Source organism: Photinus pyralis, unplaced genomic scaffold (genome assembly GCF_008802855.1).
Source record: "Photinus pyralis isolate 1611_PpyrPB1 unplaced genomic scaffold, Ppyr1.3 Ppyr1.4_LG1, whole genome shotgun sequence".
Lineage (NCBI taxonomy): Eukaryota > Metazoa > Arthropoda > Insecta > Coleoptera > Lampyridae > Photinus > Photinus pyralis.
The window spans coordinates 7268427-7295389 of record NW_022170249.1 but is presented as its reverse complement, the minus strand read 5'-3'; the positions used below and the strand labels follow the sequence as shown (position 1 = coordinate 7295389).

The window sequence follows — 26963 nt, the reverse complement described above, 5'->3', positions numbered from 1 at the left end:
CACACGGTCACATCCCTGCATTCAATTTAATGTGTGCTACTTTTAGGTTTCAGTTCTTCGTACAAAGATACCTTGCAAGCGGTCCGACAGAGTTTATGTGCGATTGCAAACCCGAACACAACGGCAGTAAGGTCACAAAGTTTCTAACGTGCTCCAAGATTTCAATTTGAAATTGTCTGAACCGGAATAGTCAAGAGAGCCGTGGACGAGAGAAAGATTACCAAACCCGTGGGATATAATCTGACTTGACAGATAATGTGAATCGATCTTAAATTGTGGACCTATTAGGTAAATAGCTGCATAATTTACAAGTTTTATTTGTACTTGTGCTTCCATAGTTTCTGTAAAGAGAAGGCTGAGTATTGGGTCGCTGCAATGAAGTGATAGAAAGCCCTACGTTCAGTCTGTCGAGATGCTTCCCTGTTTCTAACTCAAAGGTTCTTCCAAAGAAGGTGCTTATTACTAATTTCTAAATTGCATGAAAAACCGTTTATTTGATTTTTTAAGAAGAAGTTAATGGGTTTCAAGAACAATAAATTTGATAAATATGTAAACTTTTTATTGCTTACCAATATTTTAAACATTAAATAACAATAAATTACACAATAATAAAAAGGGCACCTTAGTTATAGTGAATTGGCAATTTCAAATTGAAATCTTGGAGCACATTAGAAACTTTGCGACCTTACTGACGTTGTGTTCGGGTTTGCAATCGCACATAAACTCTGTCGGACCGCTTGCAAGGCATCTTTGTACTAAGAACTGAAACCTACAAGTAGCAAACATTAAATTGAATGCAGGGACGTTCACGTACGCCAACGACTTGGTGCATGGTCTTATACAGCCGGGTTTTGAGGGGCCATTCCTTCGTGCTAGCGGTGAGTGTCGGGTCCATTGATGTAATGCACAAACAATAAAGTTACGTGACGGCCTGTTTGTGTCAGTTGTCATCTACAATCTGGCTGTCTTATTGGAGGCGGTAGGAAAGCAAATTTGTATATTTATGCCAGTAGGAGCGTTCCAGTTTTATCACCGTAGTAGCCGTCCGGTTTATTAGCGATTCGTAGGTATTTGAAATGTCTTGGGTTACGATTTGTGAACATGGGGCTTATACTGTCCTTTTCGAATTTTATACTGCCGCAGCGAAACATGGCTCTTGGTATAACAACGTCAAAAGTCTGTGAGTTTAAATGTACATTACGATTTACGAATATGTTTATTCATTATAACAGATACCAGCTTGTGATGAAAACAATAACCTAACCTACATTTTAATTAATAACATTGCAACTTTGACGTTTCTTTCGCATGCGCAGATTGTACGGAGTTTAGGCCTTTTATCTTAACACGTCCAATCACCTAGCAGTCAGCAGTTCTCAACAAATTATAAATATTACATCAATTTCGATACGAAGGTATAACGCTTGTCTTTAAATGGTAAAATAACGGCAATTTTACGTTCGTAAAATGCGCTAAAAACTTATACGATATTCAAATGGTACGTAATACGTATATAATGTAATGATATGCAAATATGCACATAATGTGCTAGGGGTATTATCGTTATCACTTTCACTATAATAATCGCTTGTTTACCTCAGAAGTTAATTATATTTAGATTTGTACTTGTACCATAATGATTTCCTAATTATTGTAATCAATATTAATGTTTTATAAGTAAAAGAAAATAAGAAAATATTTGTTAATGTCTTTAGGAAGGGGTTCTATATATATTGCAACTGAATTGTTATACTCAGTTAGTTTCCTGTACAACCTGGTCAAAATGGACGCCACTGAGGCCAAACGTAAAATTTAGTTGAACGTGTATGATTATTTTGTAAAAGAAAAAAATCATGGTGGAGTACTTACTTCAGTAATGGCAGTTCAACAAAGAACAGCGGATGCGGTGCAGGTATCGAAACAAACAGTTGTGAGGACATGTGCTATGCGAGAGATTGGAAGTGATTTAAAAAGAAATCCATATCGCCGTTCTAAACCACGTAGGACGGACCTACCAGAAAATAAAAAGCATACCATCCGATGTCTGATTTATGATATGTACGCAAATATAGAGCACGTAACTCTAGATACTTTGTTGGCGGCGATAAAATTGAAAGACTTGTGTGATTTGGGCAGAACAAGCTTGTTCTATACTTCTATGCACTGAAAGAAATGGGCTTTAAATTTAAGATGACCAATAACAGACGGGGTTTGTGTGAACAAAGTCATGTGGTTTCCATGCGGAATGTGTTTTTGCGAAAATACATCAAAAATCTCGAATCCGAAATTCCGCATGATTTCGTTTTTTTAGACGAAACCTGGGTGTTTAGCAGAGGCGCGACAAAGCGTATACTTGGCAAGATGACAGCGTTAAAAGTTTGCAACAACCTCATAAGGCTTCAGATGGTAAACGATACATAATTATTCATGCTGGTGGCAGAAATGGGTTTATAGAAGGCAGCAGCTTAATATTTTCGAGTACCAACAAATCGTTCGATTACCACGACAATATGAACGCCGAACTAGTTGAAAAATGGTTTGAAGAATCTTTCTTAAAGAAACTTGCTCAGCCCTCAATTATTGTTTTAGACAATGCATCTTATCACACGCGGAAAAGTGAAAAGATTCCAACAGCTTCTTCAACCAAAGAGGAAATTTCGAATTGGTTGAAAATTTGATACTACGATGTTTAAGGCCGAATTGTTAGAAATTGTAAAAAATCACAGTCAAGCAACCATAACTAAATATGTTATCGATGAAATGGCATTACAATATGGCCACGAGGTTCTGCGTTTACCATTGCCATTTCAATCCCATTGAACTGGTATGGGGAATTTCGAAAAAATTTTACGATGACCATATTGTTGCCACGCCGGGAAGACAAGAAGATGTTCTTAAAATCTGGAACGACGCGTAGGCTAAAGTAACTCCAGACGAAATACAGAAGAAATACAGAAGAAATAATCAAGGATACCTTCAATCGTGAAAAAATTATAGACGATGTAAGGCCTTTAGTTTTTACTGTAAATACAGGAAATGATGAAGAAAGCGATTATTTAAGTGAAAGTGACAACGACGCGTGAATTCATATGGACTTAATTCATGTCGATTATTATAATAGGTAGCAATTAAGTAAATAATGTACATATTTTCATGTTTATTTGTAACAAATGTTGTAATTTTTAATGTGAATTGATAAAATACAAGCATAATTTCGTATCGTAACTGGTGTAATATTTATATTCTGTTGAAAACTGCTGACTGGTGGGTGATTGGTGCTTATTGTTCTATTCATTTAAACAAGCCGTAAGGATTGTTTTGAACGACTTTCGCCCTTAAAAATCCGGTTTTTCCCATACATTTAAGATGCAAATCCAATAATACCATGTATCGCAATACTATTGGGAACACCCCCAGCGTTAATGAGAAAAGTAACATTATTTTCTGAATACACTATACCATTGCGCTGTATCTCTTATTATGGGTACTCTTTGGTGATATAATCGTGTTCGATCCGATTTACGTGTTTTTATTTATATTTAGATGCAGTATGTTTCCTTAGGGATGAGATTCACTCGCCCCCAGTGACGTACGTTAGGTGGTTGATTGTTACATATTGCACTTGGCATTGTGAATTAATTACTTGATACTAATGTTTGCCACGACATGTTCTTTGTGTTTGTTGTAATGTGATACTATCTTTATGTTCCTACTATTTATTTGAACCGGGTGATTATTAATATTTGGCAGGGTGACTTGTTTCGAATAGGTACTGTGCTATATTTAATATCGATATACAGGGTGATTCCTATAGTACCTACCACCGTTTGGGAGCGTATAGGGGGTGCCTAGGGGAGTATTTTGATATAGGACACTTGGGGTCGGAAATCTAAAATAAGGGCGCCAGAACCAAATTTATATTCTGGAATTTCACGCCTGTATGTAGGCAACCCAACCGACCGACGTTTCGCGCGGAGCGATGCAGAGCGAGTAAGCGCGAGGAAGCGACATGGGAGGGAAGGAGGGAAAACGACAGTCAAAAGCAATAACGTTTACAAGTGTTCAACGTGGCCACCGTTGTTCTCAATGCACTTCCTACATCTAGCCAACTAATTATTATACTATTGCCATAGTGTTTATTCACTTGATACGCGTCGTTGCAGACGGGATTTCGTGGGTTTAAACAAAATTCTGATCAAGTGTCAGCCACATATCGCCGCCTGAGATCGCTCCGTGTGCACCGCCGGCCGGTTGGGTTGCCTACCTACAGGCGCGAAATTTCAGAAGGTAAATTTGGCTCTGGCACCCTTATTTTAGATTTCCGACCCCAAGTGTCCTATATCAAAATACTCCCCTACGCACCACCTACACGCTCCCAAACGGTGGCAGGTACTATAGGAATCACCCTGTATCTTGTAGCGACTCTTAAAAACACAACGTAGTAAGTGGTCCTATTATTCGGTTATTCAAGTTAGGTAGCTTTGTCTAGACGATCACGTGCCATATGGGGTTCAGTTAGTTTGGGAGGGAAAGTTTTGAATTTAAATCTTGAGTTGCGCCGTCTCTCGGGTCTGGCCTGGGTACATCCATTTTCCAGCTTTATAGAATCGGAGGCGGACATGCATCTATCATGGAAGTGTCAACAATACTTCTATATCTAGCATTGTTTGCAGATGCTGGCCTCTAAGCCACTGGGGACAGATCAACTTTAAATCAAGTAGTATTCGAGATAAAGGTTGAAAGTCGAATATATTTTGTGGGCTCCTAATCGAAAGAGATCAAAAGTCAATATTTATGCATCACTCAGCCTATACAAACAAAATCCTCTTGTCAATTTGGAATATCCGAATATAATCCAATTATTGGTGTACTAGCAGACTAGCTGGTCCTCAGTGCATCTGGCATTTAGTTGCCTTTTATACTAGTGTACACTTTGCCCTGTATCATGTCAATTTATTGCTATTTGACATTTGCTCTAGTCTAGTAAATGGCGACTCTCTCGAAAGAGTGCATATACTTATGCGCCTGCGATGTTTTCATCAAACGTAATCGTTTCTGTTCTGTTCGGTAGGATAGTTGGAAATTAAAACTGTATGCATATAATACACAAATTTTACTCCTTTGTTTTTATAGAATTCAAAAATAAAATACAACAGAATAATGCAATATGAATAGTTACAAGTAAATATATACAACAATATCTCAAACAACCATGACAATGTTAAACACATACCAGGCATTCTGCCGATTTATAATATTGAGAGTTGAGACCAATTTTGAAGATGTAATTGCTACATAATGCTAAACACCCGTCCATTACATTACAAAATCGTTTTGTGCAAAGAAATCTAAAATCTATGAAAAGCATGATTCTGTATAGGACATTATCCAATCTTACTATTGGCGAAAAGCAATTACATTCACCAAGTACCAAATATTAGTTTAATTTTGTTTTTATTGTACTGCATAATGTACATCAAGTTACATGAATATCAAATACTTTGCTTGTGATGATGTTGTAATGTGAGTAAACATATATACGTAAGAGATCATTTAAAATCCTATAATTAATCATAATGCCAATATTTCATTTATATCACAAGTGTTACTCGCTAATAAGAAGATTGTGATGTAGCCCAAATTGCAAACAAATTTTTCTTCTTGGCTCTCAGCAACAAAGTATTTTCCATGTGAAATGACAAATACAGCTACTATGATCCAAAGTTACTAAACTAAATAGAATTCTGAAAAAACTGTATCAATTTATACTGCTGCTGTTGGCTACAGTATCACTGTTCTGTTTACTTTCGTATCAATAATTCAAGTGGCATATAAGAATGAATGAATATACTTTTTTTTGTTTGCAAGAAAGCAGTTTGTTGGCAAGTTATTACAGAAATGATTCAATTACAAATATGCAAATTGCAGGCTAAGAGAAGCAAACATTTACAAAAGATGTAGCAAGATGGTAAAACCAGCCTGTCAGTGCGCACCAACTTCTTCATGTATCATTAGCAAGTCAATTCGACACATATCCGTACACAACTATTATGTTTGCTAAAAAAATTATTTTGTAAGAGAGCTGCTAAAGTGGATATAAATTATGCATCTCTGATGGTATCCTTATTTGTGCAATTACCTGTTTACGCATTCACACACACAATCACACTCAGTTCTTACGTAAATGGGAGGCCACAGTACATTGGTTTCCCACTCACACTTATATAAAATATAATTTCCCCACAAATGAGGCATAAATAAAGGATTTGTACTCTTAGAATGCTGTAACCGATGAGAGGAAAAATGGAGTCACCTCTCCATTCTCCACACAGAAAATATCCTAACACTGTACAGTACTTTCGTTTTTTTTTATACACAAAAACTCCATACGGAGTTAAAATTGGTACCTATCGACACATACAAAAGAAGGAAAATAGAAGGAGGATCAACCCCCACATAGGGGCAGATTCGAAATGTGTGGGCCCACAATCCTACTTATGTATATGTTATACAGGAGGACACAAGTATATAATCTCCTAGTGGTAAGTTAAATGTGTGCAGCCCATGGGGGCATGAGAATTGCCCCTTTACATATACAATATGGTATTTAATTTAAAATATGTACAATATACATAAATAATTTATATATTATAGTAGTGAATACGATGATAGGTGGCCGAGGTGGCAAATACAGTAGCAATCGACGTGATGTTCATTGACTAGAGGAGACGCGATATATGTGATAATCGGTACTGGCTCAGAACGCGTCAACAACCTCTATTCGATTTTCTATAGTACTTCCATTTCAGACAATGTTAAGCGACTAGTTGACATCGCCACTCCACTATCACTTGAACCCGACTGCACACTTGAATGATCATCCGTATCACTTTGATTACTAGTATAACCAATCACGTCGACTTCATCTGAAACAAACAGCAATATTATTATTATTGTTACTCATCAATAATAAAAGGTTATCCCTAATTACTGTTACTCGTATACTGAAGAATGATATATGCAGTCGCCATACAAACAATCCGCATTAAGCAACCAAAAATAAAGTTTTTAATTCTATGAATTAGCTACTACTACTAAAAAACTACAGTGACATCAGGCATACTCCAATGCCCTTTTTCCCACAACAGACTGGTAGGTAAGATATATGAGTGATGTTGAATAAAAATCACAAGTTTTCTTTTTAGTTATCAAATCAATATGCACAAATGCACAAGATTAAGAAACTTTGTAGCGAAGAATAGGTAAGATATAACCCAATCCCCAGCATATTACCTAATAACACTTGTCAAGTTTGGTATGTGTTGAAGTCCTACCCTAGTTATAAATACTGTATGCCTTCAAAGCGATAAAGAAGGACCTTTGTCTGGTTCGAAAATTTGATTAATGGTTAAACTTTTGCTACCCTTTAGGTTTTGAAGTATTTAGCTTTGAAATTTTGGCCTCAGTGACAAATACGTCTTGTTCACACCTTCCATTTCTGTTTCTGACACTCAGTTTTCGAGAATTATGCACACTCTTCCCCTCCCTTTCTCAGGTGGAGTGTTGAATATAAAATATTTTTATATTCAAAGAGTGGAGGGACTTGGTATGGAAATTTTGATGAAACTTAAATTATAAATTGAACGATATGCATTGTCGAACACACAAACACCAATAACAAACGTACAGTCACATTTAACAACAAAACTCAAACCCTACACTACTAACTTCTTACAATCAGATGGGCTTGGGTTGAGAAACATCCATTAAACACGAAGCGAAAACTTCGGTTTTATAATACACTGATGATTTGGGTAAAAGCGAAAGTTAAGATCATACATCGCCTCTAATCCCATTTACAGACGCCACCCTTCCCAATTGAAATGTGGTACGAAACGTCAGTGGCGCACCCAGAAAAAAAATTCGGTGGGGGTTATTGAAATTAGTAAATCCAAAATGTTAACATAAATTATATTTTTAATAAACAAAAGATTACACAGTTACACTTACACTTTGTCCGAAAAAAACATAAGAACATAAAAGAAATTATTTATGACTAAAAATATTAAGTTAAACTAAGTTTTAATTTTCTAGGTTTCTGTGCGAATTTCTCTAAAATATTTTCCACAGAAGGGGTTATGTTTCTATAAATGTTTAGAAGAGTTAAGCCATTTAGTTGGTTTTCGGAAGAACTATTTCTTAAATAAGTTTTGAGTCTTCTCAAAGTTGAAAAACTACGTTCGCCTTCCGCAGTAGAGACAGGCAATGTAGCTAATATAGCAAGTAATACCCTAATATTTGTAAAGGTGTCTGTAACGTGTTGTAAAGCACTTAAGGCATCTCTGGGTCGATCTTCATTTGGCAATCTGGCGATTGCTCTGTACCAAAGTCTAAGTTCGGCAACTAGCCCATCTATAGTTCCTGTCAAATCTTTATAAAATGATACTAAAGACTGGAATTTAGTTAAGGTTTCCTCGGAGAGAATGGTCGGATCTTTGGGAAATAGGGCTTTGAAAAGCCGGTCAATTATTTGTTTGTGTTTTTAAAAGATCGGGAATGTTTATTATATCATAAACGATTGTAGGGAAGATTATTTAAAAAAATCTATCAGTGTTTTAATTTGGGGGGGGGGGGGGCCCCCGAAACCCCCCTATGGGTGCGCCACTGCGAAACGTCGTTTGAATTCATGTCCAGCAGGCAAGCTTCCATCATATAAGACCTTGCTTTGATTTATAACGCAAACCAATGACAATCCTTTAGACGAGTATGCATCACTTATAACGACGGGGAATAAACCGTTATTTCGACATAGGTCTTTAATTAATATGTAATTGCAATGCAATTATGTAAAAAATAAGTAAAAAAAATTGTGGACACTTTTTAGAAAGCATAATAGAAGAATGAAACCCTAGATTTTGAATAGGTATGCCATTATCGATTTTCTAAAAACATATATACCGAAATTCTATCTCAAGATAGCGCATTCCGAAATGGAGATATGTACTTTTATGGAGATAATTTTAGAAGAAAGAATACTGTATATGCTCTGGCCCCTTGGCAATTTAAGCCATGGTGTACAAACTGCAAGTTTGGTCTCAGTGTACCGAGACACTTCCACCTATTGGGCTCTTTATGTTTTCGTATGAAAATCACGACCGTCCGCATTTCATTCGAAACGCAGGTTAAACCAAAATAGTTGTTTATGAATAATGTAGGAAAATGTATCAATTAAACACTTGTGGACGTCAGAGCACTCACTCAATCCGTGCTTTCAAGAGTATTGCGGAAATGCATACACACATTTAAATGCTTATTATATGTCTTCCCATTTCTTTCGTTTTTCCCTGGGTTTTGAATTAAATGCGCGTGATCGTGATTTTGGTAAGAAAACACCATGAGATTCCACTAGCGGAAGTGTGATACACTCTGCCCAAGCATGTTGTATCTCTTGCATTGTATCTACCACAGATTAAATTCGTTTATGCTTATATCGAAGATGGGGGTCCATACTTCTCTTATTTTAGACCGTATTAGCGATAAGGAATAAAGGCGGATGTGACTAATTCTTTCGCTGAAATATGAGATGCCCACCTTATAGAATTTTGTTTTGTTTGATATATAAGCAAATTGAATTGTGTCTAGTTTCGATATTAATATAGATGTCAAATTGATGAATACAGAATCCGTACTCGTTGGTAAATTTACGTGTTATAAATGAGACTACAAGTAAGTTTTAAATAATAATACAATCTATAAGGACCGTTTTAAATTTAGTTTATTGTTAATAGTTTTAGTTTCTAGTTAGTCTAGTGTTTTTGCTGTATGTTTTAAATATTTGCTAATTTTGCAAAAGATAACGGCGTGCAATGTAATATCATTGTATTTTTCGTTTATAAATACAATGGTAATATGTACTTATTGACTTTTTCTCAATAATTAAATTAATAGTTTTGTAGTAGAACCGAATTTGCCCGCTAAAATTCCATTTAAATATTCCGAAACCCGCCCTTGGCGCGACGAAAGAAGTCAAGATTGCGCTTTGTTTCGTTTCCATGGAACACGTGTTTTTTTTCTTCTCTGCTCTACATTGAAATGGGCTATAATTTACAATAAAAGTGTCAAATATAACGCTATACGGGGGAACTTAATGATCCCTATCGACCCGACATCTAGGAGCACGGTCGATATTAACAATTTTCATCTAAGATTTGCTTAAAAAGGGAAGGTTTAGGCAGAGGTATGTGTGCTTTTGTTGAGGGCAGAAGTAATTTTTACGTTTCGAGTAGTGAGAGTAACTTTGACAATTACAAAGGTTACGTATTCATTTTTATCTTTACATTTATTGCATCCATCTAGTAATTATATGATCGTGTTAAGATTATTTGCCGAATTAACGACATTCCAGTATAGCATGGATTCTACTATATGTTGTTTTCCAATTTAGAGTAGTCCTTTGTTCTAAGCGCTGGTTTTGTCTTCCAACTCGCAATATGAATTACTGACCGATTTACGTGTTTTTATTTAGATTTAGATACCGTATGTTCCCTTAGGGATGATATTCAATCCAGAACTACATTTTAATTTATAATTTAATTTATTGCAGCACATTTCCCTTTTTTGTGCATGAATATATTACTGTTTATTTACACGGTACTTCATCTGAGGACGAGTGACGTACGTTAGGTGGTTGATTGTTACATATTGCACTTGACATTGAGAATTAATTACTTTATAGTTTATACTAATGATTTGCCACGACATGTTCCTTTGTTTTGTTGTAATGAGACACGTAACGTTATGCTCCTACTATTTATTTGAACCGGGTGATTATGATTATTAATATTTGGCAGGGTGACTTGTTTCGAATATATACTGTGCTATATTTGATACTGATATTTAATCTCGATTTGACATAGCAGAGGCTGGCTAAGTTCAAAACTGACATACGCAGAGATATATATGTTTTATGTACTGTTTTTTTGTGTGAAAAGAGCCATCTTGTCGATATTACTAAGCAATTCGTTTAGTCGATCCCTGACATGTAGTGACCGAATATTGGTTTTATGACAGTCTTTGTTATGCCAGTGCAAACATGCCAACTGTCAAAGCCTACATAAATGCTATATATTTTGTTTGTGATTATGTATGCGTGCGAGTTTGCCGATGGTTGCTCTGTTATTTTTGTTATGTCATGATTTGTCTTTGGCCCGGAGTTCGGTCTTTTATAACCCGACACTTTATAACTAACAGAGCTGGGTACTTGCTCGCAAAAAGCGCTCCAAGCAGAAAAAGCGCTTGCTCGCGAGCACTTTTGGGAGCGGCCGCTTGGTGCTCGATACTCGAGCGTTTACTTAAAGTGTTCGGCGCTCGAGCGCTTTTTTTCCGCCCGCACGCTCTTTTTCCGCTCGTGAGTGCTTTCTCCGCTCGCGAGCGCTTTTTTCCGCTCCCGAACGCTTTTTTCCGCTCCCGAGCGCTTTTCCGCTCCTAAGCGCTTTTTCGCTCGTGAGCACTTTTAACCATCCTCAAGCGCTGAAGGATTAAGGCCGCTCGCGAGCTGTTTTTCCGCTCGAGAAAAACCGCTCGAGCACTTTTAGGAGTGCTTGGAACTCGCAAGCGGTTTCGCTTTGAAAAACAACTCGATGCTCGCGAGCATTTTTGAGACAATTAGATCGCTCGTCGCTCGAGGGGTTTTTTTAGAACCCTCGACCCAGCTCTGATAACTAGTGGGTTGGACTGGTCCTAGAGATGTCTGAATGAATGAGTTGGGGTCCCACTTAGGCTGGCTAATCTCGGCCTCACTTGCGCAGGGATCCGCTATAAGCGTGCGGCGTGTTCTCGTTGTGACCTTTTGTTTGGTTATATCAATTGGGGTATTCTTCCTATGTGAAATGTCCTTCTGAGAGGTCAATTTCTAGCGTTTTCACACAATGTTGGCATGTCATGACCACAGCAACTAAAGACTACTCGGTGCGGGAATTGGACTGGCCATCCAATATCCAAACTTCTTATGTGAATTTATTGTAATGTTTATGTTTTTTATGTTAGATGTGTGAAATATTGTTCTTTAGGAATTTCAGTGGAACCTGTGATTCGACATTATATTAATTTACTTGACAACCATCAGAATATGCATTCATGCCATTATAGACAACTAATTTTGCTATAAAGTTTAATATTAATTCGTTGGCTAGTTTTTTTCTTGGTCAGTTCTTTTTTTTCCCAACCTATTGCTATATTTGCACTCTGTGAACTACCATTTTCTAAATTTAATCTTATATCTTGTAGCGACTCTTAAAAACACAACGTAGTAAGTAGTCCATTTTGTTATTCAGGTTAGGTAGCTTTGTCTAGACTCTAGACGATCATGTGCCATGGGGTTTCGTTAGTTTGGGAGGAAAAGTTTTGAATTTAAATCTTTGAGTTGCGCAGTCTCTCGGCGCTGGCCTGGGTTCTTCACAGTTCTATACAGAGTTTAAACGATAAATTTATTTCCGCCCCCCCCCCCTCCTCTTCCACAGGAATATGCCTATATCCGCCACTGACTGCAATTGTACATTTTTTGATTGGGTATTAATCGATCGCAAAACTTTAAACTAGCATCACCTGATACCAATTAAATATGCTTCAGAATTATTTTATTCTTGCAACTATCATAGTATACATTTTGATATGCTAATTGAAAATCAAAAGAAGGGAAGTCTAGATATTTACACCATCAATGTACCTCGCCTTTATTTATATATTTTAACTTAAAAGAGTTTGTAATAAAGTGGTTTTGGAAAGTAGCATACATTACTTTTGAATATGTAACTAAAAAACTAGAGACAAAGACTTTTGCGTAAGTTGACGTATTAATACCTAACGTATAATGAAAGTCGACGAGTGGTTGCCAAAACGAAGGTCAAGTCTAACCTTCTAAAAATACCTGCAATTCATTTTCGCAACGATTTACGTGCTGACACACTAATAGAAATCTATTACGTAAGTGGACACTGCACAATTTTGTTTTATTTGTATAATCATTGCCTACTCATAAATACTTAACACGCCAAAATTTTTTGTTGTATACAAGGTAGTAGCAAATTAAATTATTAAAAAAAAACATTGGGGTGGGTCTGGGTTCTGGGACAATACCATGAAGACTAAGTATGTAAAACTGTTAGATATAATCTATATAATCATTCTTTTAGTTTTGAAAAATAAATTCTTTTGAGTAGAGTTGAAATGCAATTTTATCTGAGCGATCGCTTTTCGAACAGCAAAATCGAATCTCCAAAAAAATATTTAAAATCGAAAAATAAGCTTTGTGCTTACATGACAGTAACTTAATGTTATTGAAATGATTGTCCATTGATTCCTCGTTTCTTCTATTAAATGAAACAGTTTTTCAAATAGTTTGTCAAATAGGCACACGGTACTCTCAAGAGATAAACAACAGGGCGCAGACAACAGCTACTTATGCAGTTTAAGATATAATTATGAATGTTACAAATGTAAAATTGAGCTTCGAATACAAATTTTAATAAGAAAAGGCAAAATGTAGGTAGAAATCAATCAAATCGGAATTTTGTTTTGAAAATTTGCATCCCCGCTGTATTTTAAGTCACAACGACAATCCGAGTTGGAATTTCTGAAAATTTGTACATAAACATCCTTGCCAGTTAAAATGTTGGCAATTTTAAACCTTCTGGTTGTATGAGAAATTTACTCACAAATCGCGAATTTTAAATTGAATATTTTAATGTGATTTTTTTAATCTACCCTAAACAAAATTTGATGTCACCATAGTCCTTTTTCGACGATATCAAATGTACTGTTTGGACAATAAATTAAACCATAAACAACACACACTGCAATAAAGACAGGCAGACAGAAAACAGCGAAATTTTTCCAAATTTTTTTTGTGTAATGCAGTAAAAAGGTATACCCAACACTGCTTCTGAAGTCGAACCTAGAAACACAAGAATCAAAGAAGATAATGGTATTTGAATCTCGATTTGAATTGCTTGATAGACATTACATTTAAACGATTGGAGTATTGAGAACAGAAGTCTCTTCGTCGTGTATTTTCGCCTCAGTTTTTGTTAGATAAAGGTCCGTCAGATTGTCATCGTCGTTGCTTACACAATCAAAATTCAAATATATTTTCACACGATTTTTTTATCGTCTCCTACTTTAGTTATTTTCAAAAGCGCCCCGGGATATTATTGGCAGGTATGACGCTGCCGCCCTTACTAAAGTGGCGCCCCGGGCGGACTCCCCTCCCTTTAGACCATATAGTACATGGACTGCTAATTGTAACTAAAATATGGTCAAGGACGATTATGTGAGTTTCAGGGTAAACGAGTTTGTCCGATTATACACGATTTAAGATTGTCAATCTAAAAATTAACAAACGTCAATTAATTAATCGTCTAGATATGCCAAAAAAAGCAAACCTATTCTTATTTGTGGACGTATAGAAGATAATCAAGAGTATTTAAAGCTTCCCGTACTACGCGGTTCCGAGTAGTGTTCATACGACTTTAGTTTACCCTGAGATTCACTGATTCACACAACCACGACTACAGTGCCCTCTATCCGTGCCACCCATTTTGCATTGAAGGTATAGGGTAATATAGCAATCCATGTGGCCTAAGGGCGTAGAACAAAACGATATTAATACCCACTCGATTTTCACTGGTCCGCTAAAAATGAAACGAAACAGTTTAGACTCTGTTTATTTATTGAGAAAATGTGTGTTTTTTCGTCGCTCTACCGCCCTATTTTTTTACATATAAGTATGGATAAAAATAACACCCTAACAACTGAGTTTTAATATCATTACGGAAATGTATGGTTTGTCAGGTACTCTGCATAATGACATTCATGCTAGGGTTAAACTAATGATATTATATGCATACTCGTAAGGTCGTACATATTGCGATTGTATTTATAGTCTCCGCCAGTGATAATAATGACACATTAAACAATGACCTTCATTTTATCAAGTTGACCGATTAAATGCTATAATTATACTTTAGGTGAGATAACAGATTCAATCTCAATTTAAATACTTAAATATTAATTTACAACTACCTTAGGCACTGATACCTTTTTTAGTCACGTACACTGTACGAGGGCAGTAGGAAATTGAACAATAAAGGTAACATAGTTACACTTACAGTATCTGCCAGAAATCAATGTGGAAAATTAATGTGTTAATTAAATTATGAGCAGGTCATGATTCCAGGTTTCATCGTTGATTGTATATTTTTCAATCAACGGTTTCATATCAAAATTGGATTTAACGTGACACCTGATACCTTCGACAAACCATGCGCATTACCCAAAACATTACTTTCTTTCTCACAATATTTCGAACTCGTACAAACATACGCGAAGAAATTGTTTGTAAAATCAATTTCGAACGTCATATCAGACAATTTCAATAATCAAGAGTAGGTATACCAATCAAGCCTTTCCAAACCGTATAGGCTTATACATGTGGCATATAGCGTTTGACAGTTATCGTATTCACGGACAGACGGACGATCTGATGAAGAATCGTCATGCATTGTCCAAGAGCCTCTCAGTCTCAGGAACCCTTGAAGAATCTTTGTGAACAGTCTACCAAGCATTTCTGAAAAATATAAAGAAAGAGAAGAATTATTAGGGAATCCATCCATATCTGTTAAAAGGCTAACCGTCGTCGTCGGCGTTCGTCAAATCGTAGGGGGTTAAAAATTAATTTTATCTCTCATTGTATAATAAGTAAAGGTCTCAACGAAGGGAACGGTTTTCTACCAACTACTGTCCTTCTTCTGTCCTCTTATCAAAGTACGGGGAGGGGGGGGGGGGGGGGGGAGTGGTAATCTAATGAAAGGTCTAAACGAAAGGAATTAATTTCTACCAACCATAGCCCTCCTCCTCGACCTCTTATCGTCATCGAGTATATTCCCTTATGCCTCAAGAACGGATGGTCGGAAGAGGGTACTCATAAAGGGCGATTGAGAGGTCTGCAAGAAATATATCTATTGCTGATGTCAAAACAAAAGCTATTTCGCTTTAAAAAATGCGCTTTATCTGCACAACAGTTGTGCACAATTTATACTTGTTTTCGAGCTTGTTTTGTAATGTTTCGCGGTGGTCGGGAATTTTTGGTACACTCCACTCCTCCCCAATTAGTATTTCACCCTTTCGCTATTCCAAATTAATAAATGTGGAACTTGTCCAACGAGAGCAGCACCATGTATATCTGGTACTGTATGACACGCATTGGTCGCTGCTAATCATGTTTATTATTTTTACATAATCTTAAACGGCGTTGAATTGCATTGAGCATGTGCCCAGTTTATGACCAACAATATTAGTTTTTTTTTAAATAATTTAGATAACAGATTGCTTTTCGTAATAAAAAGATTCACAGATTTCGCAATCCATGCAACCATCGGAGGCATTGGAAATGATAACCGTATAACATGACCATATCGAAAACACAAATAACCCTTATTCACCGGGAACGTAAACTTTCTGAATAAATAATAAGCGTCCTAATATGCTTGATTACTATCACCATTGATTAACATACGTTATATGTTAATCAATGCTATCACGAGAGATGTGCGAGAATTTTAGACCGGAATTAACAAAACAATTGGGCACTATTAAATAAGTACCGCATCGACAGTATCAGCGACTTTCCCTACTGCCGATTGCGGTCGAGTACAGTACAATCATCACTTGATGCGACACCGTGTCTTTTCTGCTTGAACGAAAACTGGTAACTTCCTACCCATACCCTTCATACACATAAGCATTTCCAATGCTAAAATGAAGCTTATGAAATTTATTACGAATTCCTTTGGAAAACAGAAGCTAATGGTGGTGAAATGTAAATGGTAATGAATTATTACCTGGTTCAGATATAGGTGACGCCAAAGACGAGAAGGATGACGCAATGGAGTAGGTACTCGATACCGTCGACGTAGAACATTCCGATACGGAACGTCGTTTCGACAGCGAGTGGTGTGCAGATAATTGTTCCAAACGCCGTCGGAGATATCTGCGTTCCCGATTTAAATGCTCTTTATGTACAGAATGTTTTCTCTCTTTGTCCTCTAGATTCTGGAAAAAAGATCGAATTAAAGTGATTTACTTCACGTGCAAATTTCAACGCGATTACCATAATTAGAGTCGTAAATGGCGCGTAACGAAACAATACTAACCTATGAGATCCATGATATAATTTGCATTATGTAAGTTTAATTAATGGGTAGTGTTGCTAAGTTAAAGTATAATACGACAGAAAATCTAATTCATTTACCTAGTGCCAACTGTCAAAACAATGAATACACACATAAAATGAGAAAACATACTATGGGCACACCTTGGTACTTTTAATGGCGTTGAGGGTTTCCTTGCAGAAGTCACAGTCATTTTTTTTAAATGACCGATGCCTATTGTAGGTAATTAAAATATTAGCTTTCATTGACATTTAACAACTACATGTTCGAAATTAGGGCTAACTGACAAGATATAGTGCCAATTAGTGCCAAATGACAAAGGCTAATCGAAATAGTGCATATACTATTTATTTATTTTTATCTTTTGGACAATAAAGATTATTATTATTATTATCGTCGTTTTTTTACTCACTCATGGTGGTATGCTTCACATGAGACGGGTCCTAACCAAGTCATCATGTGGTAATGTGTGGCGTTTAGTGTCATTGGTTGAGAGTTATTATTATGGTCGGCGTTTCTTGTGAGAACTCAGGTCTAGCCTGGTTAACTAATCGCACGGATTAAAATCAAGTAACGATTAGTGTCTGTGTCTGTGTCTGGTGAAGTTATGTAGGGTCCCCTTAATAATAATAATAAAAAAAAAAAAATCACACACGTACATTGGACATCTAGGGGTAATGTAATTCGTACTTACCAACACACCTATTGATGGGCACAATAGCCAACGCTATCAGGAAAGAGGAAAACAAAACAAAACAAAAAAAATCATTATAATAATTCCTGTAATTTTATTAAATAGAGCCTGTCCGTTTCCATCTTCGTGATCTCCAGATACGTACCGAAAATGAAGCGATTCATCCCTTCGTCCCATTTCATACGTCTTTTGGAGGTTTCCTTTGCGCTGGTCCCATCCACAAGCGGTTGAGAAGCAGGCACAAAGGTCTCTTCTTGGCGGTCCTCTTCAGGTGTTATTATTATTATCGTTTTTTACTCACTCATGGTGGTATGCTACTCCGGTACCTTACGAATTAGGAAAACTGCAGGAGCAGCAGAATCACTTTACTTGGACAAACTGGTGGCCGCATGCACGTTTTACTTTCAAAAGCAGGACCTCGGGATAGTTCGTTTGGCACACCTTTAAATAGGGTACCTATTGCAAAAAATTTCAGGGCTCTAGGACAAGTATAGCAGATTAAAATAAAAAGCTAATGAAAAACCCAATCACGGCGAGTTCACTGGCGCAGGTAACTAGTCACAAATGTAAGCCTTGTCAATTGCTACGTAAAATTGAAGTAAGCGTATTAGATTTTAGTTCCTTTTAAGAGACTTCAGAATTCAGATGTATCCATCCGTATGTTATAGGTCTTTATGAACAAATTTAAGAGCAAAAATAACACACTTTCTGGTATTGAGAATGCAAAATTTACGTTTTAGAGTAATTTATTAATAGTACAGTGCAATTAGACCCAAACTTCAACATCCAAAGTAAAAGTTTCCCTCCAACTGCAAATTGTTCTATACTGTCCACAGATTGTTTGGTAGAAAGTTACACCATTTTAAGCGTCGGGTTTGGTTGGGAGGTGGAGTACAGTTGGAAAATTAATAATTTTGAATAGTTGTTCTTAAATATTTAGCAAACTGTGTGGTTTAGCGCGAAAAGTGCCGTATACAAAAATAATCTACAGTAAATTGCGAACAAAAATGGCCTCGTATATAATCTCGGTAAATTGAACCGTTCCAGAGTTACGGAGGGTGTAACAGTAGAAATTTTTCATCTTTTTTTTTAGATTCTTTTTGAAAAAATATGAGATTATCACTAAGGAAACTAATTTTTTGTTAAAACAAATTGCGCTTTAGTGACCGGTAGTATGTTACTGATAAGTCCTTGAAGGAACGCTAACCTTACCACCTTCTCAAGGGGGGCCATTTTTTAAAGAGACTTCCACTATGAGGACAGTAATTCTTTGGGAGTTGCAGGATGTGTTGATATTGCTCTCAGGTGTGCAACAATCTTCCATCCCCAGCCCCACTTCAGCGGGTTCTTCTTCTCATGCAGCCACTGCTACACCTTCTGCCTGGTAGCTGCTGAAGTGGGGAGAAGCGCAGCCAACTTGAACAGTGAATGTATAGGATGCTTTGAAATAGCCTGCAAGTAACACTGGTAACGAAAACAAGCCAGATCTTCAGTGTTATTTACTTCAAACATAATTTCATTTTTCCAGAAAATCGAAAATACATATACGAAAAATGTCTACTTTTGCACCCTCCGTAACTCTGGAATCGTTCACTTGAGCAAGATTATACAGAAGACCATTTTTGTTCGCAATTTAATGTAGATTATTTTTGGATATCGTATTTTTCTCGCCAAACCCCACAGTTTTCTAAATATTTAAGAAAAACTCCAAAAATTACTAATTTACCAACTTTCCTCCCCCCTCCCATTCAAACCCGACGCTTAAAATGGTGTAACTTTTTACCAAACAATATGTGGACTGTATAGAACAATTTGCAGTTGGAAGGAAACTTTTACTTTGGATGTTGAGGTTAAGCCGTTTTTTCGACTAATTGCACCGTACTATAATAGTGAACTGTTGATTTTGTAAAAATTAAATGGTTTCCTAATTAACCTCTATGAATCTAATAATGCAGTTTGCCAGTTTTAAATAACTCGCCTAACTGAATATGATCAAAGTTACTACTCGTGAGTAAAACCAATATAAATAATTTCCATAAAATGTGAGGTTCATTTTTATGATATGATAATTTGTAGTGACATTTGTAGGGTATTACAACCCTTACTAAATTTAGTTTTTCAACGAATAACCCATTTTTAGCGTATTTCCATAAAAATTTAAAAAAATGCGCTATTGTGGCCACTTTGTCCGTCCGTCCGCCTGTCCGTCCGTCCATTCGTTCGTTGAGACGCTACTAGTTCTTTATCAAAAGAGCTATTGTTCTACTTTTTTCGCTATTTGGTTCGTTATGGTGTCGAGGCTTGCACCAAGGAATTTTTTCTACGTTTATTACTAAAAAAGTTATTGTAAAAAAACAAAAAACCGTTTTTTACATGTTCTATAAATTTTACACTTTTATCGTCTGTCTGTTGGTCTGTCCGTCTGTTCCTTTGTCTGTCTGTCCCTCTATCTGTCCGTGTGAACGATAATTTTGTTTAGAAATGTCCGATCGCTTTTAGATCTCCGTTAGTTATGAACTGAATTGCATGAAATTGAATATGGGCATAGCTTTAGCCATATAAATACGCTAGGCCAAAGGCCAAAAGTTGAGTCGAATCGATTCCAAATTTACAGTGCCCTTTTCGCATCTCGACCATTTATAAACCGAATTGCAAACTTTTTTATTTATAAAAGTATTTGAATTAAATTTGATACATAGGCACTTGGAATAAATGAAAATCTAACGCCAGTTTCAAAATTTGGTTTTGCGCAAGCGCAGTGCCAAGTTTTTTATTTATGGAAAAATTTAAACGAAATTTGATACATAGGCGCTTGGAATAAAGGAAAATCAAACGCCAGGTCCAAAATTTGGTTTTGCGCATGCGCAGTGCCAACTTTTTTTATTTATGGAAGCATTTAAATGAAATTTGATACATAGGTGCTTGGAATAAAGGAAAATCTAACGTTAGTTTCAAAATTTAGATTTGCGCATGCGCAGTTCCAACTTTCTTATTTATGAAAGCATTGAACTGAAATTCTTCTTATAAACAAAAATTGAAGTAGCACGTCAACAATGGATTGCACATGTGCAACGCAATCTTTCATATTTGTGGCCGGATTTTTACGATTTTAACAGAAGTTGCATCTTACAAATGGGAAATGAATGCAAGGGGAAATGCGCTTTCTGTAAATCGTTTACGATTACTTTTTAACTTGTTAAATATTGCGATCCCGTATTTGACTGTTGAATACGAGCCACCATTTGGACCAAAGTTTCTTCGTGTTCTTTTCTATGTGTATTAAAGAAACTGAATTGCCCCAAAACGAATTGATAGAATTCAGAAAGTATTATAATGATTACCTACTTAACCGATCTTCTGTATTTTCCGGAGCATAACACGAATAGGTGCTATAAGATCAGTTTATGGCGACAGTTAGCATCTGCGTTAACTTCATTCTGATCCACATTATGCGATATCTTGCACGCAATTTTATCGCATGCAATAACTAGCGCACAATCTTCTCAGTTCTCAGTCACACACCACATGGTCAATGCTCAAGTATTAAGGATATTAAGGGAAAATGCTCTTTTCATTTTAAATACTTTTGAGGATTAAGTAAAACAAGTTAAAAAATCATTATGCAAACATAAATGACGAGAGCGTATTTTCCCCCTATCCTAATAATATTAATGATAGGATCGGAATAAAATACCGGTAGGCACGAGATCCTTACCCCATTCTCTTTCAAATGAGCCGCCTATCGTCGAAGTCTATATTTAATGAAAAATAGTGGAGCGTATACAGATACATATGTACAAATTTTGAAATGGGCATTAGTTTAACTTTTATTCTAAGTGTCTGCATATGAAACTTTTTTTTAATGCTTTCGTAAATAGCATTGCGCCTACATTAGAAATTTCATTGAATACCTTCATAAATAAAACATACAGCATGCGTTAACCGTAATTTTTAAACCGGTATTAGATTTAGTTTGAGCCCTATATCGCCCAAATCGGTTCAGTGGTGTAGAAGGAGTACGTGTGACAGACGGACGGACGAACGGATGGACGACAAAGTGCAGCCATTAGCGATTTTTCACTTTGAAGAAAATACGCTAAAAAAGTAATAGTTCATAAATGAAATGGATAAAATTAAATCGAGGATAAATAAAAATTATCTGGCCATGACCACCTCCAATAAGTAATGTAAATATGTATAACGATATCTCATGCTATAAGTAAAGCCCCGGGTGGTTTTGTTGAAACTACAAACAATACTCACTATCAAATGAAAATAATTTGTATGCACTCAGGGGCAAATAGCATAATATATACATTGACCAATCAAGTATCTATACATACTGAAGATTTGCTATGAATGTATTTTGTGACACTGGAAGACTGGAAAAATTATGAAGCGGAGAATGATATCCACGGTGTGATTACAACACCTAACATTCCCCATACTTGCTGCAAGTCAAGTATGGGGAGGTTAGATGTTAGAAAATTCCTCTTTTTATTTATAATTATCAATATGTGTGTCGCCATAACTGCAGAGAAGACAGGAACGCTGCTATTCATTACCATAGTCCACGCAGATACTCTATCATGTTTTCCCCCTCACAATGTTCACCTTATTTAAAATCCTGCGATTGGCATTACGATATTTCCATCGCTTAACCACATCCAGACACGTACGAAAAACTCATAGGTAAGTACCTACTCTGCATTCATCGATTTTTGTATATTGAAGTATATTATATCATAATATAACATGATTATATGGATGGAATCTTCTTGCTCACTCTGTTGCTATTTCATCAACTATTCGTAATACTTTGTAAGAGAGGGGAACAGTAGGTACAGGCTTGTTTTTCTTATTCTTTTTAGCGTATTTTCCTCCTTCTATACGGCTGAACCGATTTCGGCGATATGGGGCTCATTTGAAAGGTCTTGGTCCAAGGATTCCGTACATACCGATGTGTTTTGGTTTTGCGCATGCGCAGTGTCAAAAATTTGGTTTAACGCGTGTGCAATGCGAACTTTTTTATTTATGAAGTAATTAAATGTAGCTTTATAATTTATATGTATTATATTCACTACGAATATAAGTAAAATTGACGATGACAAAATATTGTGTTGCGCATGCGCAATGCCAATTTTCTTATTTAAGAAAGCATTTAAATGCAATTTAATACATAGGCACTTGGAATAAAATCAAATCTAACATCAGTTTCAAAATTTGGTTTTTTTTGCGTAAGCGCAATGTCAACTTTCTTATTTAAGAAAGTAACTATAGAGCATTCGCACCTTAGTATGCAGTATGGGGTCTTATGGACTATATCCCTCCTTTACTAATTTGCGTCATTCTTCAATAACGCTATCCTTATTCCTTACCGCAATGATGCCAAACTTACATATGATTGAATTTAAGCTTTAAAACAAAATATAACGTCAAATCTTCTTGTATTGTCATTACGTGTGTGGTTCGTTTTTGTCTTTCGTATTTAACACATTTTATTGTCTCATTGCTTTAAAAATCGTTCTTTTAAGAACGCCTCCATCTCGTACTTTATATACAAGGTAACTTTGAGTGTTCTTGTAGAACCGTTATTTGATTTCATCTTTTTAGAATATCCCATTAAATGGAAGCCGAAGCTGAAGCAGGATCTGCTAACGTGAAACGCCATAAAGGAGAGTGTTTTAGCCGGAAGGAGAAACACCTCATTATCAACGTGCTGAACTATTTCTCGGGAACGATGAACGTTACTGCAGCTGTGAAAGAAGCAAGTAAAGCTTTATGTTGTTCTGAACGGAGCATCTATGCCATTAAAAAGGAAGACGGAAACGAAGGTGTATCAAGCCCGAAAAAACGCAAGCAAAGAAAAGGGAAACAAAGCAATGATCGTCTTCATGTGTATGATGAAAATGTGCAATCAGTTATTCGACGTAAAGTGCATAACTTCTTCATTACAAATATTCCACCAACTATGAACAGCATCTTAGCTTCCGTAAATGACGATAACGATCTACCCAACTTTAAACGCACCACATTATTCAATCTCTTGAAAGATATGGGTTTTGAATTTAAGAAGGTTGGCCGCAAGAGTATCCTTATTGAACGGGATGATATTATACGATGGAGACATAAATACCTACGTCGCATCAGGAAGTTGAGAGAAGAAGGTGCTTAATCTTTTTATTATATTTAATTGCAAATTACATAATATTTATATTTTAGGTAAAAATATTGTGTATACGGATGAGTCATGGGTTAACATTGGTCATTCGGTGAGCAGGGCGTGGCATGACACCACCGTTGAAAGCAATCGTCAGGCATTCATCAAAGGACTCAGTACAGGTTTAAAATCACCCACTGGTCTAGGGCCTCGCTTTGCGTTAGTACATGCTGGTGGTGATAATGGTTTTATTCCGGGCGCGGAACTGACTTTTCTCTGCAAAAAGAACACTGCTGATGCACACAACGAAATGGATGCAGACACTTATGAAAAGTGGTTTTTTGAACAGCTTCTACCAAATGTGCCACCGAATTCAGTCATTGTTATTGACAATGCCTCGTACCACAGTAGAAAGTTGGAGAAGATACCAACAATGTCGTGGAGAAAAGAACACATTATAGATTGGCTTCGTGAGAAAAATGTACCGATTGAAGAAAATCCATTAAAACGAGACCTACTGGCTTCTGTTGCGCATGTTCGGCATCACTACGACAAAAATAAGCTTGATGTTATTGCACAAGAAAAAGGTTACGAGATTCTCCGTTTACCTCCATACCATTGTGAATTAAATCCCATTGAAATGGTGTGGGCTCAAGTTAAACATCATATCAAAATGAATAACAAAACATTTAAAATAAAGGACATGGAAGAATTAATAAAAATGGGTTATTCACAAGTTACGGTTCAAAATTGGCAACATTATGTCAATCACGTGAAAACTATCGAAGATGGCATGTGGGCAGCAGATTATCTTCAAGATGATGTTGAAGAATTTATAATTCAAGTGTCGCAGTCATCTTCCGATGAATTTCAATTCGATTCCAGTGACTAATATGTATACTGTACATTTGTAAATTTTTGGGGACTTAATAAATACAAGCTGTTCTCGGCCACATTTGACAAACATTCAAACAATTACAACTTGTTATTAATTTACCTTTTTGACTTCTGAGGTTAGGTTAAAAAGTAATAAATAGTGTCTAAACTACCGTTTTACGGTGCAGTAATCGATCCTATAATAAGTTTGGCAAGCATGTACTGTTTCTCCATAAGCCCCATACTGCATACTAAGGTGCGAATGGTCTATAAATGAAATTTTTAGGCTATCATCACAAAAACGTTGATTTTGTTGTCGCTTTTGCGGCCATAAAGTTTAACTTTATTGTACGCTTCTGTCAAACTTTACTTTATTGTACACATCTGTCAAACTGTACCTACTTATTTGAAACTGATGTGTGAGAAGCAGTAATCCGTTTGATACAAAGCCTCTATCTGGTTTAGCCCCATCAAGGATTGGGTCATCCACGTGCGTTTTTTTCATTTTCGGACTTGTAGGAATGTTTCACACTATTTTGCATAATCACAATGTTCACATTTAAAATTATAGTTTGACGTTTCAATCTTTGCTGCTTGCAGACCTTTTTGAAGTGTAGAAACAAAACATGAGGAAGATGTTATTGCTTACATTATTATACGAAGAATCACCAGCAATTAACCGAGAACACAAGTAGCTGCCTATTATACCTACCATCAAAGTAGGTAATCAGGTTTCTAATAATTGTACAGCATGTTAACTATAAGGTCTTGGAAGCCACAGTTACGAAGGACCTATTGCATTATTAAAATTTTGTACAACGGAGGAAGTTGCGATTGTACTTTTACTCTCAAACGCCTGCTGTTATATCATATATGACTTAGGGTCGCAACGCTTGCAGCTTCCAAAATTTCATTTGGGGTATCTGAACTGTCGCTATCACCCATTTTGATACGCACAAAACACACGCAAAGATGCTAATTATAATTTATTACATATGACAGGAAATGCTTTGTTTTTAATTGTCTAAGATAACTATGATTTTCAGAAAAAATATGTTTATGAGCAAATTTTTGAATTCTTTTTTGATGATCGCCTAAAAAATGTTGTGTGCACCTTGGCCAAAAGTGATTTGTTAGGCCTCATCTGAATTGCGGCCTCGGCTACCGCCTCGGCCACAAACAGCAGCTTCGGCCAAAAAAGATCACTTTTACGGCCTTGGTACACAAATAACTATTAATACCTATGTAGGCAAGGGGTCTAGGACCCTTCGCCGAATGCCCACAACACCGACACGATTTTTTGATGGTCCATATCGCCGACTAGGGACACACGGTCGGTGTGACCGTGCCCACATCGTCGACAGGTGTGCAAGGGACACAATGCCGACCATGCCCACACCGCCGAAACGTGTCATACTCTGTCCAGGTTCATTAAGAACGTTCGTATGAGTTTGTAGTTCGAAAAAAGTTAAAAAAAATATTCTAAACCTACAATAACCTACCGTCAAAATCTGCTTGGTGTTGCCACCGTCCAGCTTCATTAAGAACTGTTGTATGAGTCGACGTTATGGTCACGTTCGGCTTAGTGTCTCTTGTACACTTGTCGGCGATGTGAGCGCGGTCGGCGTAGTGTCCCTAGTCGCCGATATGGACCATCAAAAAATGGTGTCGGCGCGAAGCGCCCTGGTCCCCTTGGAATAAAAATAAAACTAACAACCGTTTCCGAATTTGATTTTTCGCATGCGCAATGCCAACCTTCTTAAATTTCATATGTAGACACTTCGAGTAAAAGTAATGCCCATTTCAAAATTTGTTTATATTATATACGCTCCACTATTTTTCAATAAACTGTATACATTTCGACGATATGCGACTCATTTGAAAGAGAATGAGGTAAGCATCTTGTGCCTACAGGTATTTTTTCCCGGTCCCAGCATTAATATTATTAGGCATCAAAGCTAGCGAAAATTATACAATAATCCGCTCGATTAGAAAATTCTGGTCAAAT

The 26963-nt window shown here is 36.5% G+C and overlaps 1 protein-coding gene and 2 long non-coding RNA genes across 3 annotated transcripts; 1 reads left to right on the top strand and 2 right to left on the bottom strand.

Moving 5' to 3' along the window:
* Positions 1–28: 28 nt before the first annotated feature.
* LOC116158569 lies at positions 29–716 on the top strand. Its single transcript, XR_004142762.1, has 3 exons — positions 29–288; positions 339–452; positions 627–716. It is a non-coding gene; the product is annotated as an uncharacterized LOC116158569 (long non-coding RNA).
* LOC116158570 lies at positions 632–1290 on the bottom strand. Its single transcript, XR_004142763.1, has 3 exons — positions 1237–1290; positions 815–1178; positions 632–769 (listed from the first exon to the last, which is right to left on the bottom strand). It is a non-coding gene; the product is annotated as an uncharacterized LOC116158570 (long non-coding RNA).
* Positions 1291–5111: 3821 nt separating this feature from the next.
* Positions 5112–26720, bottom strand: LOC116179268 (max-interacting protein 1-like). The gene is made up of 3 exons (XM_031499022.1): positions 26458–26720; positions 16896–17106; positions 5112–6926 (listed from the first exon to the last, which is right to left on the bottom strand). Exons 1-3 carry the CDS (start codon positions 26494–26496, stop codon positions 6790–6792), a joined length of 387 nt encoding a protein of 128 aa, XP_031354882.1. The 5' UTR covers positions 26497–26720; the 3' UTR covers positions 5112–6789.
* Positions 26721–26963: the final 243 nt, after the last annotated feature.